This window comes from Quercus robur, chromosome 12, assembly GCF_932294415.1.
Source record: "Quercus robur chromosome 12, dhQueRobu3.1, whole genome shotgun sequence".
NCBI classification, from domain to species: Eukaryota; Viridiplantae; Streptophyta; class Magnoliopsida; order Fagales; family Fagaceae; genus Quercus; species Quercus robur.
Genome location: NC_065545.1, coordinates 32,960,698 through 32,980,151, shown reverse-complemented (window position 1 = coordinate 32,980,151; position 19,454 = coordinate 32,960,698). Strand labels below are relative to the sequence as shown.

Genomic DNA, 19,454 nt, shown 5'->3' with positions numbered 1-19,454 from the left:
AATAACATAGGCTCAACTCCAAAAGAAAAGAAAAGAAAAAAGAAAAAAGAAATTGTTTACGCTCGTTTAATCCTAGGACAAAATGACCACCAGTGAATTCTCCAAGTACAAGAAATGCACATCAGCAATATTCCCAATTTCCCATTGTCGAAATTTCTTTATACTCGTTTTAATATTCCATCCATTGTATGTCGGACAATTTCTTTATTCTCGTTTTAGCATTCCATTGTATGTCTATAGATGCGACTATTTTAAACTCACTCCCCCTTGATGGCGCACTTACATCAGTCAATGCATAATATCTTAAGGGGTAAATTTTATACATTTTTAACCCCAAAAATTATCTACATCAACTCATGCAAAATTGTGCAAATTTTACGTTCTACTAAATATATACTGCTGCTGTTCATGTGCATATCGATATTTTATTCATTTCTCCTCTTTTTTTCTCTCCCCATCTATTAAATAGTAAAAAAAAATAAATGAAGAATGAATATTATATCAAAATAGAATGTAAAATTGATAATCAAATGCAAGTATTTTTTTAAAATTGTGTAAAATACAAAAAGTAAATTTTTATACTAAAATAAACCAGAATTTTTCAACGATACGCATGCTCTAACAATGAAAGGAAAGATACATATTCACCCAAAAATAAAAAAGCAAGATGCGTATGGACATTTGGTAACCTGCTGGGGGGAATATATTCTAGTGGAAGAATACATTCCAAAAAATCATTTATGACAACGTATTTTTCTTTGGGAAACGAGAATCGCATTATAGAATGAGAATACTCCGAATTGGGGATTCTCATTTTTGCTTCTGAAGATGAGAAATGTAAATTGTATTTCATAAAGGTTGTTAAATGCAGACAAGAGTAAACGCGGGTCTAATATATTAGAAAAAACCAAAAGCATCTACTATAAACCACATTGCATTGAGCAATAAAATAATAAATCAAAACACACGACAGTAAGCAAAAGGCCGGTAAGCAATAAAATTATAAATCAACAGAACTTCGGTCAAATAACTATATAGAAGTACAAAAGATCAATCCAACCCTTTGATATCTATGAGAAAGACCAAGGATTCCATGGAAAAGCATAAATACAAATATTAAGAAAATACCCAAAATGGTATCTAATATTTGTTTGTCTCTAGGAGGTCAAAAGCTTTGTTTTTCAACATGGATCATTTACAGATTTTAATTCTTTACATAAAGGTTATGCTTCTTGCTTCAAGGGAAGCAACAAACCAGTCTTAAATCTTTTTCTTTTTTTTCTTTTTCTTTTTCCAATTTTGGTAGCCTTCCTATATAGTTTGAAGTTTTGATGCACGTAAGTGTTACACAGAGAAGGTGATTCAAATTAAATTTACTTAAGGAGATGAGGAGCAGGACAGGTAAAAAAATGATGCTGAGGTTGACTACAATAAGAGAACAAAAAAAAATGCACAACTTCACCATTAAAATTCAGCTGAACCAGGCGTCCGAGGGAAAGGGATTGTGTCTCTTATATTCTCTATTCCTGTAGCAAATTGCACAAGCCTTTCAAAGCCCAATCCAAATCCCGCATGAGGAACTGGCAAACAAGAGATGAAAGTACACCATTACAACAAAGCATAGAAGTAACTACCTTTTAAAAAGAAATGGTGTATATTCTTCTTTAACCATTTTTTAACCCTATAAAATTTAAGTCTGTCAACAGTGTCATGAATAAGAGCTGTAACTATAATATTATTCTCGCTCTTCAACTACACTAGTTAGTTGAGATTTCTTATGATCAGAGCTCAGATTGTCTGCCCATGTGATCCAAATAAAAATGTACTTGCTTATTTGGACTACATTAGGTGTATGTCTGCAGCAAAGTGAGAAACATTAATAAAGCAGCCTAGCCACGATTCTCTTAATTTTCTATTGCAGCCAAACAAATGCACCCACTTTCCTTTCTGCTCTCATTCCCAAATAATGAATCTTGTATGTGGTTCTTCCACAGATGAGACTCTTTAGGTCATGCAAATGGCAGTAATATGACAGAGGATCCACCACCATTAGCAAAGCCACACCTCTAGATTGCCCCGAATAAATTATGTTTCATTTTCAACTTAAAGAGAGGAAGTGCATCAATATAAGAAGTCACCAACATAAAGAGAATTTCTCAATTTTAAACAGAAGAATTCCTGACCTGAACCATAACGACGCAAATCAAGATACCACCAGTAGGTATCCTTATCCAGCTTTAAGTCATCTAAGCGAGTTTCCAAATATTCAAGCCTTTCTTCCCTTTGGCTTCCACCAATAAGTTCACCAACCTGACAAAGATATTCAATAACAATGCTGACAACAACAAAAAATTTCAAACAAAGATATTCAACAAGGATAACACCAACAAAATTCATATAAGCACAGCAAAGACAGAAGACTTACTTAAGCTCAATCACTATTTTTCACTTTTCAAGATTGATGTAGAAAATAAAATATAATTGCTAACATAAAATCACATGGTACAAACCTCACCTAGCCGTCACCTGGATGCCTTGACCACATTGCTTGCTGTTCACAAAGCATTCATGGGTTTGTACTAAAAACTGTTATTTGTCTTACTGATTGATTTTACATATAGCATTTTTATGCCCCAAACACCTAAACATATATCATATAAAGGGAGACTTGTAATGTGAAGAAGGCTAATAAGACACATCAATAAAGCCTTAGTTCACCTTCTCCAATCAACTTTAAATGAAGACAACTTTTTATTTATTTATTTTTATTTTTTTATATATATATAATGGTTAAATCATTTACGGGAAAAAGTGCAAAACACTCATGACCTTATGGTTAAAATTCGCCTAACCATCTCCAATCCTAATATGAAATTTTAAACCCTTAAGGTTAGGGAAATTACCAAATTGGTCATTCTGTCTCACTTCCATTAATTGGGGTGGACAGAAAGTGATTCATTTTTAACAAAAAAATCATTTTAGAGTAAAAATTTCATAAAAATTAATTTGAATTTTTTTCTTATTCCTCTTTTCTGATAAGTAACAAAGAATCTTTTATTAAGAATTAAGAAAGCTCAAAAGATAGAGCTCCATAAAGAATTAAAAACGTAGGCTTAAATGATCTGTGACCTCAACTAAAATATTAAAAGAAACCCCCCCCCCCCCCCCCCAACATAGTATACCACTCAAATATGACATGCAAAAACTACACTCAAGGTCAACAAAAAGATTTCTCCCCAACCTCAAATGTTCGTCTATTTCACTCCCTCCAAATCACCCACATAAGACTCGGTTCACAATCCATGTTATACCATTCATGTTTGTCCCATACAACCCTTTCCTCCAACAACAATATACATCAATCACTTTTTGAGGAATCACCCACTGCATCCCAAAAACTAAAAAATCAGAGGACCAAAAATTTTGAGCAACTGAATATTGAAGCAGAAGATGATGCCTTGATTTGCTGTTGACCTTATGACCAACAGTATATAGGTAAATTTGTCTATAGTCAAAATTCTATTCAACACTGTTGTCCTCGAAAAGAATGACACATTTTTTTAGGAATCTCCATGAAAAAAACTTCCTGCTAGAATTTCTCAAATGTTCATAATAAGATCGACCACTAAATTCACCATTGCTATTCAGAAGCAATCTCACAGTCAGTGCGTCTAGCAAAGGGAGGTTTGGAATATACCAAATCCATTAGAGAATCGTTTTTACCAAATATGAGAAAAATCCATTATAGAAACTTCTCCCTTTCAAATCTCATGCCAATAGCCTATTATCTTCCGAGCATAACAGCATCACATGAGTCCATATCCTTTTGGTAAAAAAACGTCTAACATTTGGTGGTTGGAAAAGAACTTGGATGAACAAAGAAAATAATTAATCATGTAACATACCTCTCAATCAGTTTAAGTTCTTTAGTGACATCTACCATTGTTGGCCTTCTGTATGGATCTTCCTCTGTACATGCCAAGGCAAGGTCCGATACAGCTTGCAATTGTTGCTCTAAAATATTGGTACATGCAGCCAACAGTCCATCCACCAAAATGTTAACCATGACGCCACCCACATTGCCCCAAACAGATCAAACCTCCACTTCTATCAGCCGAAAACCCCATTCATAAAAAACCCAAAATCCTACTGCTACCACCAGACCAAAACTGCGGGGCATACCCACACCAAATCGCAATGGCTAGGCCCCACCAATGAGTCAACCCTTGAAGAATCAACTATGGGGTAAAAGTTGGGGTTGGATTGATGGTGACAAGATTGGGTAATGGACTTGTATGGGATTATGGTGGTGATTGAGTGGCAACAAGAGAGAAAATAAAAAGAAAGGGGAAAAAATCAAACGAATTTTTCACTAAATTTTATTTGAAATAATTATTTTATTCAGCATGTCCAGTCCAGCTCGGAATTTTCACAGAACTAATTGGGTCATTTCTCATGCCTTAGGGCTCTAAAATTTCAAATTAGAATATCAGGGGGTCAGTTTGACTTTAACCGTAAGTTCATGGGTGTTTTTGCATTTTTTTTCCATAATTTAAAACTAAATATTTATAATGTACCTTTTTTTCACTAGGCAAATACTCACGCACCCTAGGGATTTGAACCCCATCCCCACCCTCATCCACCACCCCATACAATTTAAGGGGGTTAGGGTGCCATTTGGCCCCAAAGGCCACTAGCATTTTTTATGTACATTGTATCCTTAAAAGAGGGTAAAATAATCTCTAGTCCCTATATTTTTTAGAAGTCCTTATACTGTTTTTCCTATGCAAAGAGATTCCACATACTTTTTTTGATAGGCAAAGAGAGTCCATATACATTCAAACATAACAATATCCTAGAATATAGACGGCTCTGTCTTTTCAGTTATCTAAAAATAATTGAGGGAGACTTCTTATATGCAAAAGATCCTTGTTTCATTGTACTGAAAGTGCGAAAGAAGATAGGTTATAATTATTGAAAGTGTGCATTTAACAACAAAGAAAATAGAAATGTTTATTTATTGATAGGTAAATAAAACACATACACCTGTGTAAGATTGAACCTATGACCACACCCTCTATCCTTTTTATCTTATGGGGGGAGAAGATGACAAATTCTCCAAGAACAATGGGCTGGTGGTTTTTTTCCTGGGAGTAGTTCAAGAATATACTATTTTCACATGCTGAAGTACAGTAATTTTTTAATTTAGAGAATTTTTATCAGAAAAGTGAAAAGGGTCAAACCTCAACAGCACCGGAAGTATTATGCCTAATCCAAAGGCTCGTACAAATAAAAGATTTGTGGTCAAGGGGAGAGAGAGAGAGAGAGAGAGAGAGAGCATTCTATTTTAGAAGGTACATTCACAAAGATTATTTTCTTGAATCAGTAGCTGTTGCTAGAAAATAACACAGCATATCAGCTACAGAAGCATCAAACATTTAAGCCTCAATATTCTATTCTTTGTAAATTTGAAACTTGAAAGACTACTTGTTTAAAAAGTACCAATAAATCGCAAGTCACAACTTTTAGACTGAATCTAACTTTTTTAAATTAACAATAGGAATAAAATGGGAAATTTGGTAATTACCCGAGGAACCAACATATCCATTGCTGCAACAGTCTTTCCATCGTCATTTTGCCGCATATAGAATGCTTTAATCTCCTGAGATTTTACATCAAATAACTTCAAAGTATTAGATCCAGCTATGGAAATAAACCTCAGCTTGCCTAGTGAAGCGTGGAAGAGGAAAGAGTGGAAGAAAGTGAGAGGGCTAATGCCTTAGGATAGTCTCTTATTATAACAGGGCATCCACCATATGCCTCTTCAGTTATGTATCGTTCATGCTCACTCTGCAAATCACATCCCCACTTCACCTGGAAAGAAAAAATAAAAATAAAAAAGAAGGATTTGAAATAAAAGATTCAGAACTACACAGCAGATAATTAAAGCACTGTGAAAGCCATATAGTGAGAAATAACAAAATGTTGCAGCGGAGAACATTAACAACAGATTTAATATATATATATATATATATAACTAAACAAATAATCTTCTTAGGTTTTCCTAGTGAAGCGTCATCTTATTAAATTGTGCTAGGTTCTCCTGCAATGAGTGATCCTTTCAGCATTCAGAGAGAGAGGAGATCTTTCATCATTCATATGCCTCAAGCAGCATATTTCCAAAGATCAGAAAGTAACGATCCAATGATGAAGCTAAGTAGTACTGCACACCCTTTGATTCAAATATCAAGTTCTTATTGTAATACATTAAAGCAAGTTATGTATAATGCAAGACATAAGGAGCAAATTTGGTTGAAGCATAAGTCTATGACAACTTTCTATCACTATTTAAGGTTTGGTAGTATATAAATATCTTCCAACTCAACAGGATAGAAAAAGGAATTGTTGCAGTAGTAGCACAAATATTTCCAGCAGAAAACAACAAATTACAAGTTACTAAAGACTGCCCTTGCAGCTAACGAATTTTAGGTCAAATGGGATTTCCTAGTGTTTCCAATAGAGATGTCTTCCCCACTTAAAATGTATCCACACACACACACACACACACACAAAAAAAAAGCCCTTGCAAATTTGTAGTAAGTTAATTCTGACTTAAAAGAGACAATCAATACAGAAACAGTCAGTCTGAGACATTGAAGTTGCTTCCTTTAGTGAGGTGAAAAAAAGGAGAACAAAATACAATTGATTTGATCAAATAAGCTTTGTAACATTCTTTAAATTTATCATGACAAGTCCATCCAGGAGCAATAATACTTTACAAGGTATAATTTCCTGCCCTTTTCTTTTTTGATAAGTGCTATAATTTTCTGCCTTTGAACACAGTTAAGTGAATTTGCAATAGTATGGGAATAGTTTAAATAGCAAGACTAATAGGTAGTACCGGGAATTCAAACTTCTTATTTGCTCTTAGTAGAAGTTCAATTGCATCAGTGTAAGTCAACTGCACAAATTCTTTCTCAGCCACATCCTGTTTATCAGACAAAATTATTTGCACAAAATCAGGATGCGAGATAATATTTGTGCAGATCAGATAAGAAAAATAAGGAGTGAGGAAACGGGGGGTTTAAGGATTGAATACACAAAGGAAAGGATTAAGAATAAGTTACACTTAGAGTTCATACATTCAACCGATCAACAATTCCTTTCTCGATCCAAGTATTGAAAAAATCCATGTCTTCCTTGCAATTTTCGAGGACATATCTCACCTTCAAGCATAAAATGAAAGTACATGTTACTCTAAAATCTGACAAGAAGGATGCCTCACAAGAACTATCTACTCTCTGCACGCATAAGCTTGCCAGAATATAGTCTAATTTAATAATAATGTTGAATTGGCAATAGTTATGAAAGATAACATACTACGTACTGGAGATAAGCAGTTGCACAAGCCATGTCATCATTCAGATCAGCAAATGCAAGTTCAGGTTCAATCATCTTAAGCAAGGAGAAAAAGAATTTGTAAGACATACTGTTCCAAAATACATAAAACAGGAAGAACTACATTGAAATGAAAGAGCAAAGAACACATACCCAAAACTCAGCCAAGTGCCTAGAAGTGTTAGAATTTTCTGCTCGAAATGTGGGACCAAATGTATACACCTGGTCAAAGTTATTTATAATAAGTATTTATAATTTGTTCATTGCCAAATGGATATTAAGAATAAGAACAAGCATGAGAGGAAAAGATTTACATCAGAAAGAGCAGTAGCATAGGTTTCAGCATTAAGTTGGCCTGAGACAGTCAAAAATGCTGGTTTCCCGAAAAAGTCCTGAGACAAAAAATAACATGAAAATCAATCAAGTAAGTGCAGGAGCATCTAAGCCTAAAGCTAGTCTAGCCCATAGCTATTACAAGACTAGTATTTTATTTCCCCGCATTATGTTTTGTCATTACTATGTCTATAGTACTTTAAAAGGTCACGTCACTAGAATGAAACTTTTAATGAAATTGAATAGGATCTAATTTCTCTATGAAATATGAAAGGCTAGGATTCTAGGGTAACTAAAAGCTAATATAAATAGTCTCTTTCGAGTCATTTTGGGCAGAAATTTCTCATCTAATTTAAGAAATTTCAGATCTGAATAATTTTGGAGCTCTTTTGAGCCTAGAAATTGATATTCTATTATCTGAAATTCAATCCAATTATCTTCTCATTGCTATAATCTTGTTTTATTGCTGGGATTTCTTCCTAAACTCTCTGTAATTGCCAATTTACTTGAAATGTGGTACTTTTGGCTGGATCATATAAGATCTACACTAGATCTACGTTCTCCTTACTGCATCACAAGTGGACCACATATTTGCATAGACTATTTTCCCAAAAAAATGGTTACGCTTGTTACAATCTTAGAAAGAAAAACAGACAATCTTGAACACCAAAAAATCATTTCAACCTTAATATATGATACAATATAAAGAATGCCTGAAGATTCAAAGTTCAAACATGGTTCTTTGAGCAGGTTACCATGCACATTACAACCAAGAATTAAAAATCCATGCAAAAATCACTAAATTGCTATTCACAAGTAACTTGAAAAGAGTTTGGAAATGAATCTGACTCACCTGTGACCAATCAATTAGCCCATCCTTTGTCTTTGGAACAGCATCCACAGGAGAATCAACAACTTCTCCAGAGCTTGGTATCTGTTAATTGAACAAAGATTATATATTTACAGAAGCACAGAGAGGTTTAGAGCACAATTAAATGAAATGGCAGCATTATAAGATCAAATTTTACTCCTAATAAATAATGGTCTTGCTTACAATAAGCTGAAATAATACCTTGCACCAGGATGTTTTATTCAAAATTCTAACTATGTATAAAATTATTAAACAATGTCTCCACAGAAAGACGCTAGCAAACGAGTAAATGAGGAAGCAAAGTACACAAATTAGGCTTAAAATAAGAAATTGTCCACTTGACAAACATGCTTCATGTTAGGCTTGCATACAATAGGCTGAAATAATACATTGCACCAGGATGTTTTATTCAAAATTCTAACCATGTATAAAATTATTAAACAATGACTCCACAGAAAGACGCTAGCAAACAAGTAAATGAGGAAGCAAAGTACACGAATTAGGCTTCTTATTGTCCTCCTGACAAACAAGCTTCATGTTACCTATCATGAGTAACATAAAGGGAGGGGAAACTAAGAATAGGTGAACTTAAGGTCATACTGACTTGTCCACAAGCCTCTTGGCTTGTTGACAAACATGCTTATTGTTAGGCTTGCATACAATAGGCTGAAATAATACATTGCACCAGGATGTTTTATTCAAAATTCTAACTATGTATAAAATTATTAAACAACATCTCCACAGAAAGACACTAGCAAACAAGTAAATGAGGAAGCAAAGTACACGAATTAGGCTTAGAAGAAGAAACTGTCCTCTTGACAAACAAGCTTCATGTTACCTATCATGAGTAACATAAAGGGAGGGGAAACTAAGAATAGCTGAACTTAAGGTCATACTGACTTGTCCACAAGCCTCTTGGCTCAGCACAGCAGACCCCTCCGGTTCCCCATAGAGGGAATCCGGGTTCGGACCATGGGCTCCCTCTGGGATGTCCCAAATTACCAAAAGCATATATTGAATTTATTTTTTCAGCTTTACAAAAAGAATAAACTTTATTTAAAAAACAAATATAATGCCTTATAAAAACATAAAATGCAATAAACATTACTATATAGGAGAAATTATTTTAAGCAACAGTGCATACCAAAGTAGTTACACAAAACTGCTCGCCCGCTCCTTCACAATCTGAAGCTGTAATAATAGGACTTGAAACCCAGACAAACCCATTTTCTTGGAAAAATTTATGCGTTGCAAAGGCCAATGCATTCCTCACCCTTGCAACCTAAAACCAGCACATACCAATACACAAGAAGACATAACTCAAAAGAAAAAAGCCACGTCATTGCTTTGAAGGAAAAAACAAAAACAAAAAGCCGGGACTTGACATGAAATCATTTGCTACAAAATAGCAAACAATGGTAAACAAGAAGCAAAACCATACCGCACCAAAAGTATTTGTTCTCGGACGGAGATGAGCTTTTGTTCTCAAAAATTCTCTGCTGACCCTTTTCTTTTGGATTGGATAGGAAGGATCACTCTTCCCAACCTAAAGACAGGACATTCATATGTCAATGCAAATTTTTTGACAAACCAGCTACTAGAAGCATACAATTTACCTTTTATATATATATATATATATGTATATATATAAAACTCAGTTGTTACAATAACTGCAGGAGGGGGGAATTGAAACTCTGATTCTTCTCATAAAGGAGACCAAGCAATGCCACTAAGCTACAAAGCTCTTGGCAGAAGCATACAATATATTTGTTTTACCCAACACCTATTTTTTCCTAATCTCTCAGTCATATAGATTGTTTTCAAGGATGGACACCACTTCTCTGCTTTTTTCTTTATTCTGAAGTTTAAAATTTCCCCTCTTCACTTTGCTATGTTCAGAGATCAGAGAGGATATGCATTAATGTGTAACTAATACAAGTGGGATACACAGAAGAATTAGCATGGCAGAATTGGGTAAAACATTTTATTCAATATAAAAATGAAGGCAAGAAACGCTAATGAGTTTTGGCTCAAATGGTACTTTTTCCATAAGAATTGATAGTGGGTAAGTTCCTGGGATCAAAACCAACTGACTGTATGTATGACTTACGAATCCAATAAAAGAAAAACGAAGGTAACAAATCACCATCAAGATGACAGAAAGCTTTTCCAAACTTATAATCCAAAGCACAACACACATAGCTGGAGGAAATTAGATGACAACAGTGTTTTTAGTTAGATCCAGGTTCAATACAATCAATTCTTCTCTTTGATGTAGCAACACTAGGACTAATTTTCACATGACATGAATATCCAGCATTAAAAATTTAACAGGAACAACCTAATGGCCAAGAATATGTCCAAAATATGTATGAATCAGACAAAGAAGACAATAAGAGCAATAGGGGCCCAGTATAATATTTTGACGCACAGTCTTTGGAGATTCAAATGTTCAGATGCTTCAAATAGAGAACCATCAACAAGGCGCACTACACATGAAATAGTTACCTTTTTCTCCCCCCACCCCACAAAGCATATGAAAAGTTTCTAAACTTACCTGAAGACATAAATTTCATCATGAGTTATACTTAAAAGCAAAAGTACAAGGCTTTAGGAGACAGAAACATGTGAGCCAAATCCTAACCGTCCTTTTTTCTCTTTCGATTTTCACACACGCACATGAATGCTCCCACAAACATATAATGTATGGGCATGCTAAATATCAAATTGTGAATTATTGCAGGTTTTTTAAGTAAAAGTACAAAAGATTTCATTGCAAGCGCATATGTAGTAGGACGACACTATGACATTGCAAAGGTGCCGCAGTTTCCCTAATTAAGAATGACAAGAAATACTAACCACTACAATTTTCTTGACCTTCAATTCCACCTTTTGCTTTGAACCTTGGCTGGGCACCAATGTCCCTTGCACCCATATTGATGCACCAGTTGTTATCAATCCAGCTTCAACCTATCAATTAGCTCCAGAGCTTGAAAACAGACATAATGAAAACTAGATATGCCAGGGATGATATGCATAAATCAGGATAAACACATATCTAATAAATAATTTTATACTCTAGCAACAAAAATAAACTTCAAAAAAAGGGAGAATACTTGCTTTGCACAGTATAGATTATGTACAAACAATATAATTTAGTGTTTTAAGAGGCATTCTTCAGGCTGTCATAATAGCAATTCAATTTCAGAACACATTGAGGCTTTGAAAATTCAAAATTTAGCCCAAAGTCTAATTGAAGAAACACTTCACGAAACAATCATAGGTACACATTGCAAATATTTTTACACGTAGCATGTCTTGAACCCACGATCTCACCCACCACCTAGCACTTGCAAGGGGAGGAGGTGCCAATTGAGCTAATGCTTGTTGGCATCTTTTTCATGCCCTTACACCACTCATATCCATTACCTCTTCTAACAAATCTTATAGTTTTTATTTTAAGAAAGGAATTTATTTCTTTTGTCAGTGCTTGTGGCTAGTTTTTTTTTATCAATGTGAATAGTAAATTTTTAATTCGTGTTTCTCTCCTCTCTTTCTTTTCTTTTCTTTTTTCTTGGGGGGTAGGGGGGTTCTGATGCAGGACCGTTAAGAAGTTCAGCACTATACTAGGTTTCTTGATGAATTCTTGAATAAGGATTATTGTTTAAGAGTTTAGGTTAGAAAAAGTATGAATGTTGACGGCTGTTTGGGGCTGAAACAGGGGATAAACAGAAAATAACATAAATAAAACACTAGTCAAGGTTCCTTGGCATCACACCTCTGAGAAGTTTGCATCACACAAACAAGCTTAAAATAAGCTGCTGAATTTTATTAATCAAAAATATTCTGAAATAACATGACTAAAAAAGAGCCTTTATATAGATGCTATAGTTATCCTTTTCCTAGTAGGACTTGGACTCTAAATAACCTATTCCTAGAATGAATAGAAATACTAATAATAATTAAATAAAAGACTTAATAATTCGCAAACATAAAATAAAACTCATGGGCCTTTGGTACGGCCAAGGACAGCCCTTTCCAGATTTCTGGAAATTACCAAATTGCCCTTATTCTAATAGAACTTAATTAAAACTGATCCAGCAGCTTCTCAACTTAAAAGACTCAATACTAATAATTAAAATGACCTATCAAAGGTGCTAAAAAGGTCCGACATTAAAACTAGACCACAATTCTTGAATCTTTGTATATTTAATCTTCTTTTTCCTTGAGCTCTTCCTTGTCCTCATCAGGTTCTTTTTCAATTCATCGTACACCCTCTTCTCACACCATAGATGACCCTTCTATTGGATCCCTCTACTCCCTTTTTATATAACAAAAATTATTCATCTAAAATTTCGCTAAAAAAATGCAAGCTTGTAATCTTTTCATGTGATTTTACGTTTATGTCAGATTATGTAGATATTTATTTGCTTTATCAATGAATTGAACCAAGTTATATAAATCTTACTGATGACAATAACTTTTTTGAAAAAAAAAAAAATCAAGTACAAAAAGAAAACTGAAACCCTGTATAACATATGTAACTTAGAAGATTCTTCCCGATTCATCTAATAACAATGTTTATGTGTACTCTTTTTCGTCTAATAATTGTCACGGAATTTTTACAGTTTTTACCATTTCCCAAATTCAAATATTAATAGTAACAAATTATTGTTTAGACAACAATTCTAAAAGAATCAATTTATAAATTTCATCCACGTAAACACATACACTCACATGCATTTTGCTCACATACATACCTGATCATAACCTTCAGCATCTGAGTCTATCACACATTGCATGTTTGAAAGGCAGGAACCATCATTGACCTATATTTCACAATTAACACGTATTCACATTAATAAACTATACATTCAGTTTATAAAATAAAAAATAAAAAAAAGATAGTATAGTATAATCTATCTCTGATTTCATTTCCTTTTCCCACATTTTCTCGTGAACCAAACAGAGCCTCTGATTATAACTAAAATTACACAATGACTGTTGTTACTACCTCAATGAACGTAACACTGCTTTGAACCCGAAGAGTCCGGACCCAGCCTGTCACGACCAGGGTCTGCCCGACCCGGCCCAATCCTTCATCAGGACCGTGCTTTATATCCGAAACTCTCAACTTCTTCCTGAACTCTCCGATTTTCTCTCCCGCCTCGCCTCTCCACTTTTCGGAGAATTCCGGTTTCGTCTTCTCTACGGCTTCGCCGGATTGGAGAGTTCCGGAGACAATAGTAGAGAAGAATCTCCGGCGAGGGAGGACCACTCCGGCGCCGGCGAATGGGGGTGGCCGGAGAAGAAATGGCGGGAAGGGGAGTGAGTTGGGGTTTGATTTTGGTTTTGGTTTGGAGTAGAGTGAGAGATAGCGAAGGGCTGAGTAGGGTTTAAGGCGGAGAGGGGTGGCCGGTGCTATAGCAGCAGCCATTGGCTTTGGGTTTTTCTTGGTCTTGCTAGTTCCTAGTGCCCACTAGCGATAAAACAGAATATAGGGACTCGCTTATATCCGTTGCGGGTGTTTCTTTTTCTCCTTTTTCCATGGGCAAAAATAAAAATGAAAGTAAAAACTAAAAAGCAAAGCACACCCCCAAAAAAAAAAAAAAAAAAACGGAATATATTACGCTATTCACCCTCATAAATGTTTTCTCCACAATATTTTTACAATAAATCTAAATAGTAGGTTATTATTTGTTATTATGAGTAGGTAAAAAAGTAATTTAAGTTGTAGATTCAAATTAGAACCAATAACAACTTACCACAAGTGATTTATTATGAAAAATATTATAGATTTTTTAGAGAGTTTCAACTTATAGCGTCTGCTCCTAATGATTACTCTTTATCATTAGATCAATACAACAATCAGTTTTTGGTGTAGGCGGAGATTGAACCCCAGATCTCTTATTCAACCATCAAAGATTTTACCAGTTGAGCTAACTGGAACCCACAAAAAATATTATAGATTTAACATTTCTTTAACATAAAAGAAAAATAAAAAACAATCTCTAATTTTAAGGATAACAATGTAATTTAGTTGATATTTAAAAGAAAAATTAAAAAAAAAAAAAAAAAAAAGTCCTGTAGGAGGACCATGTGGCTTTGTTGCGCAAGTCCACCCAAATAATAATCTATATTAGGTTGGAAATGAACTGAAATTTGTCAATGTTGAATATTTGAACTCGACTGGATAACAAAAGTTAAATGTCTAAGCTCAGTTTGAAGTTCAAATTCGAACCAAGTCTATAAATAATGTTCAAACTTTCATATCAAATAAAAAAAATGTTCAAACTCAAGCATGTCAAAATGTTCAAACTTGAGCTTAATATCAAGCTTAAACTTAAGCTCAATATCAAACTTATATTAAACATATTATTAAGCTCATTTGGTTTGGACAATTGCTCCTAACTCTCAATTAATTGAAAGCTTTTAGTAAGATATAAGTTTATTTTTCAAACTCATGTCAAGCTTATTACCAATCTATAAATGAGCTTAAGCTCACATTGTTTTATTTTTATTTTATCAAGCCTTATTATTCATGAACATGTTCATGGTTTTTATTTTTTGGGCTTAACTCATTTATTAAACAATTCTTAAACTATGGATCAAATTTGACTTATTTATAAATAAACAAAATGAATGGTTTTATTAAATTAAGTCTGAGTTGTTTGTGAATGATTTGATTCATTTACATTTCATTGTCACGTATTTAAAAAATCGTCTCATTTTCTAATAAAAAAGAGAAAACCAAAACATTTTATTTGAATAGGCACGTCTCAAAGCTCAAAGCAAATTTGAGTCTCAAAACAAATTTAAATCCTGAGAGAGGTCTCAACAGTGTTAGAGAAGCAACACTGCAAGTTAAGGCTTTTTTACAAGAAACATTGCAAGCTCCACAGACACATTCCGAAACTCTCACATGAAGCGAATACAATAACATCATTTTGAGAGTGAAACGCTTTGTTGGTTTTGGCTTTAATATTGAAATCAATAAGGATGCAGGGTTTCGATGGTAGGGAGAGATGAGTTTCTAGTTTCAAGTTTATGTTCTCCCAAATAATTTCATTTGAGAGCAATTGTTTCTTGGTATTGTGTTTACGACAAATATATTGAGACTTACTATTATACATACAACTTTGTATCTTACTGATAGCTAATTGTAATTTGAATAGTTTATCAACTTGTATTATATTTACTGGTTCAAATATGCATTTTTTTATACATCTAGTTGGGTAGGGGGATTTGAAGTTTTAAACCCTAGATGGCTAGATGTTCGTTGGAAACCCCATAAGGTGCCAAATAGTTAAGCAATAAGGCTTTTGGCAAGAAAATGAAAGAAAATAAATGGGATTGAGTTTTTTTATTTTTTATTTTTAATAACTATAAAACCCAAACTATATTATTAGTTAGCTAAGGTTTGAAACTATTTTGGTTTCTAACAAATCGAGTCCAGAGGACTCGATTTTGGGGTTATAAAATCGAGTATATTGTACTCGGTTTTCCTATTGTGTCAACAACTGAGCTGGACAAAGTGTCCACGTAGGCCTAAAATCGAGTCTAATAGACTCGGTTTTTGTTCATAGAAATTGAGTACAAAATACTCGGTTTTTGTTCATGGAACTCGAGCCCAGAGGACTCGGTTTTTGTTAATGGAACTCGAGCCCAAAGGACTCGGTTTTTGTTAATGGAAATTGAGCCCAAAGGGCTCATTTTTTGTTCATGGAACTCGAGCCCAGAGGACATTTTGTTCAGCCACGTCACCGAATTCAAACACGAGCAGATATTTACACTCCTACACACCTCACAACAGTCACTTACACTCAAACCCACACCGGTCCTATCTCTCACTCTTCAAACCCAAACACCGGTCGTCACTCTCACATTGCCTCGCACCGCGCCACTCCGAGTCTCAAACCCACACCGGTCCTCACAACAGATCACTCACACTCAAACCCCATATCGGTCTTCACAGTCTCTTTCTCACTCTTCAAACCCAAATACACTCAAACCCAAACACCGGTCCTCACTCTCACTCAAACCTCACACCGCGCCACTCTGAGTCTTAAAGCCCACACTGATCCTCACAATAGATCACTCACCGGTCCTCATAGTCTCTCTCACTCTTCAAACCCAAACCTAAACACCAGTCCTCAGTCTCTCACTCTTCAAACCCTCACTCTCACTCTTCAAACCTCGCGCCACTCCAATTCCTCTCACTTTCACTCTTCAAACCTTGCACTAACTGCTCAACCTCTTCACTCTTCAAACCCTCACTCTCACTCAAACCTCGCGTCGCACCACTACTCAACCTCACTCTTCAAACCTCGCACCACTGCTCAACCTCAATCTGAAGGTAGGTACCCCTTCTCAATCTACTTGCTTTGATTAGATCTAAATAATTTTTTTATTTATTAATGCTCCAGATGTATTTCTTTTTTTTGGGTTTGCTTTAGATACATCATATATGCGTTCTTGTTACACAATAGGCTTTTTTTTTGGCTTGAAATTTTGTAGTATTAATTACGTTTCATTGGAAATGGAAAAAACCCACCCAATGAAAGTGGTCCCCAGTGATTGTAGATAGGCATTCATAACAAAACCACTTTGATTGTGATGAGCCTATAGTGGAGGTGTGAATGTGATGAGGGGAGTACCAGTATCATGCTGCAATGGAAGTTGGTGAGCATTCATATATCAGTATACTCTCTCTCTCTGAAAGCTATACTTTTTAGGTGGCTTAGAATCTTGTATATCATGAGTGCCAAGAAATGGAATGGGATTTCAAATAGAATAATTGTAATTACCTTTTAAGTAATGCACTTTATTGGGTTATTGTTTAGTAACAATTGATATGGACAATATTTTAGGGTTCTAGACACTATTTTTGTAAGAAAAGTATGATTATGAAATACTACCAAATTCAGAAAGTTAACTTGGCTTGTCAGTGGAGAAATATATTGATTAGTTTTTAAAAAGTTTCAACCATTAAAATGATGTACTGAATCTGAAATCTTCATCGTAAATAATACTTTCGTAATCAATACATTTTTTGTTTATTGGTCATGGATGATTTTCTATAAGCATGCATTGTACTTGATAGATTTTGTCACACAAACAGTGAACATAATTATATGTTTGCATATGGTGATAGTCTTCCTATTATTGTTGTTGTTATGATCATCTATATTAAAATCATAGTTGAAATTTCCTGTACAGATTTTTATGAAAACCAAAAAACTGTAATGTTTTGATAATAAGCTCTGCCCCATTCCCCTTGTGAGATCATGAAGGAGGTTAAGGTTGTGGGTTTAAGAGTAAAACCCACTGAATTTGTGTAACTTATCAGTTATCAAAAAAATTAAAAGTTATCTTTCTTATTTTATTAATACATTATGCTCAGTTTGAATGGTATGCTTGTACTATGATTCATCATTTGCACACGAAAGAGTTTTGTACAAAGTTATGTATAGCTGTTATTTATTTATTTATTTTATGGTGGTCATACTTTGATTTCAAGGACCACTCCATCTTGATTCAAGTATTGACTCATATGAAAAGGCAGCTTATTTTATGACAATGTTACCACAAACTACTATTATTTATGACACCCCAGCATGTGGGGTGTCAAGAATATTGTAAAGAAAATGAAAAAGGATTTTGAATGCTTCTGCAAGCTTAATAAGCAACGTTCTTGATTTGTTAGAGTATTACTCTAACTCCTCAAAACACATTTGAATGAAAATAGAGAAATGTAGAAGGCTTAATTAATTTAGTTCATACTGAGTTTTTGGCAGCATATTGAGTTTTTTATATGTATATTTATTCCCTGTGGTTGATTGTCATACTTATCGTTTGTGCAAGAAATTAGGCTATATATTGATATTACTCTTGACTTCCTAAACTTCGTGCAGTATGGCTGCCGTTGCTACTGAGATCCCTGATGAGTTCAGTCCTGGTCCCATGGAGGATTCAAAGTTAAGGTTTCTAAAAGAACATCGATCGTGCGCTATTTGGGAAGGCGAGGTAAAATTAAAACCGACCACCTACTGAATATTCTCTTCTTATCCTTTTACATTATATTGATTTTTTTTTTCCTTTTCTAAAATTCTAAGTTTGTCAATGGTATTACTAGCTTTGAATGCATAGTCATGCCCATTAGTTGGGTTGAGTTAGATTGGTTAACTGTTGCACACCCTTACATAAAGGTTACACTTAGATAATTAAAGACACTGAATTGTGAGAGCCAGAGAGAATCAAATTTTGATGTATTTATTCGTTGTAAATATGGTGGGTAATGGGTTGGATTGCTATTATGGCAATGTTTACACTAGCCTGCACGGCATAAGTAGTAGGATAAACGGCTAAAAACAAATGTATCAAGTGCATTGCATCCTTTTATTTTTCTCCTGTTGTTGCTTTTTTTTTTTTTTTTTTTTGGATGATATTTTAATTTCCCTTGATAACCGCTTTATTTTTATTTTTTGGGATCAATAGCTACAATCATATATACAAAGGTTATGGCATATTGCATCTCATCACCATGGTTCTATCATGTGCAGGATCCGGGGGCACTGAAATGCCGTGGTCATAATGATGAGTTCTAAAAATGACGCCCAATGGTGGATGATCGTGTCCTCGACATTATCAAGAGAGTTAGATTAGAGGGGCTGCATAGAACCCCATCTAGAGAGATTGATCATAACTTGATAACGGCCTTCGTTGAGCGATGGTGGCCTGAAACCCACACCTTTCACCTGCCACATGGTGAGACGACAATCACATTACAAGATGTGGAGGTTCTTTTGGGGATTCCAATCGATGGTGAGGCAATTGTTGGAACAATTGACAA

At 34.6% G+C, this 19,454-nt stretch overlaps 1 protein-coding gene across 2 annotated transcripts; it reads right to left on the bottom strand.

Moving 5' to 3' along the window:
• Positions 1–973: 973 nt before the first annotated feature.
• On the bottom strand, positions 974–14,106 carry LOC126708855 (asparagine--tRNA ligase, chloroplastic/mitochondrial). Of its 2 annotated transcripts, XM_050408830.1 has the most exons (15): positions 13,617–14,104; positions 13,363–13,431; positions 11,462–11,572; positions 10,044–10,148; positions 9,747–9,884; positions 8,585–8,665; positions 7,713–7,790; positions 7,552–7,620; positions 7,381–7,455; positions 7,143–7,226; positions 6,902–6,988; positions 5,779–5,874; positions 5,588–5,662; positions 2,184–2,310; positions 974–1,580 (listed from the first exon to the last, which is right to left on the bottom strand). In XM_050408830.1, exons 1-15 carry the CDS (start codon positions 14,037–14,039, stop codon positions 1,465–1,467), a joined length of 1,734 nt encoding a protein of 577 aa, XP_050264787.1. In that variant the 5' UTR covers positions 14,040–14,104; the 3' UTR covers positions 974–1,464. The 2 variants fall into 2 exon arrangements, with proteins under 2 accessions (XP_050264787.1, XP_050264788.1); XM_050408831.1 differs by lacking the exon at positions 974–1,580 and having other exon boundaries at positions 2,212–2,335; positions 13,617–14,106.
• Positions 14,107–19,454: the final 5,348 nt, after the last annotated feature.

What these genes read in the sequence shown, in the direction of transcription:
- LOC126708855 (XM_050408830.1), bottom strand. Translation starts at nt 14,039, where the DNA reads ATGGCTGCTGCTATAGCACCGGCCACCCCTCTCCGCCTTAAACCCTAC. An exon ending in GAACAAATACTTTTGGTGCG is followed by an intron (nt 9,885 to 10,043) that starts GTATGGTTTTGC and finishes TGCTGGTTTTAG; the next exon opens with GTTGCAAGGGTGAGGAATGC. An exon ending in ATGCTACTGCTCTTTCTGAT is followed by an intron (nt 7,621 to 7,712) that starts GTAAATCTTTTC and finishes AACTTTGACCAG; the next exon opens with GTGTATACATTTGGTCCCAC.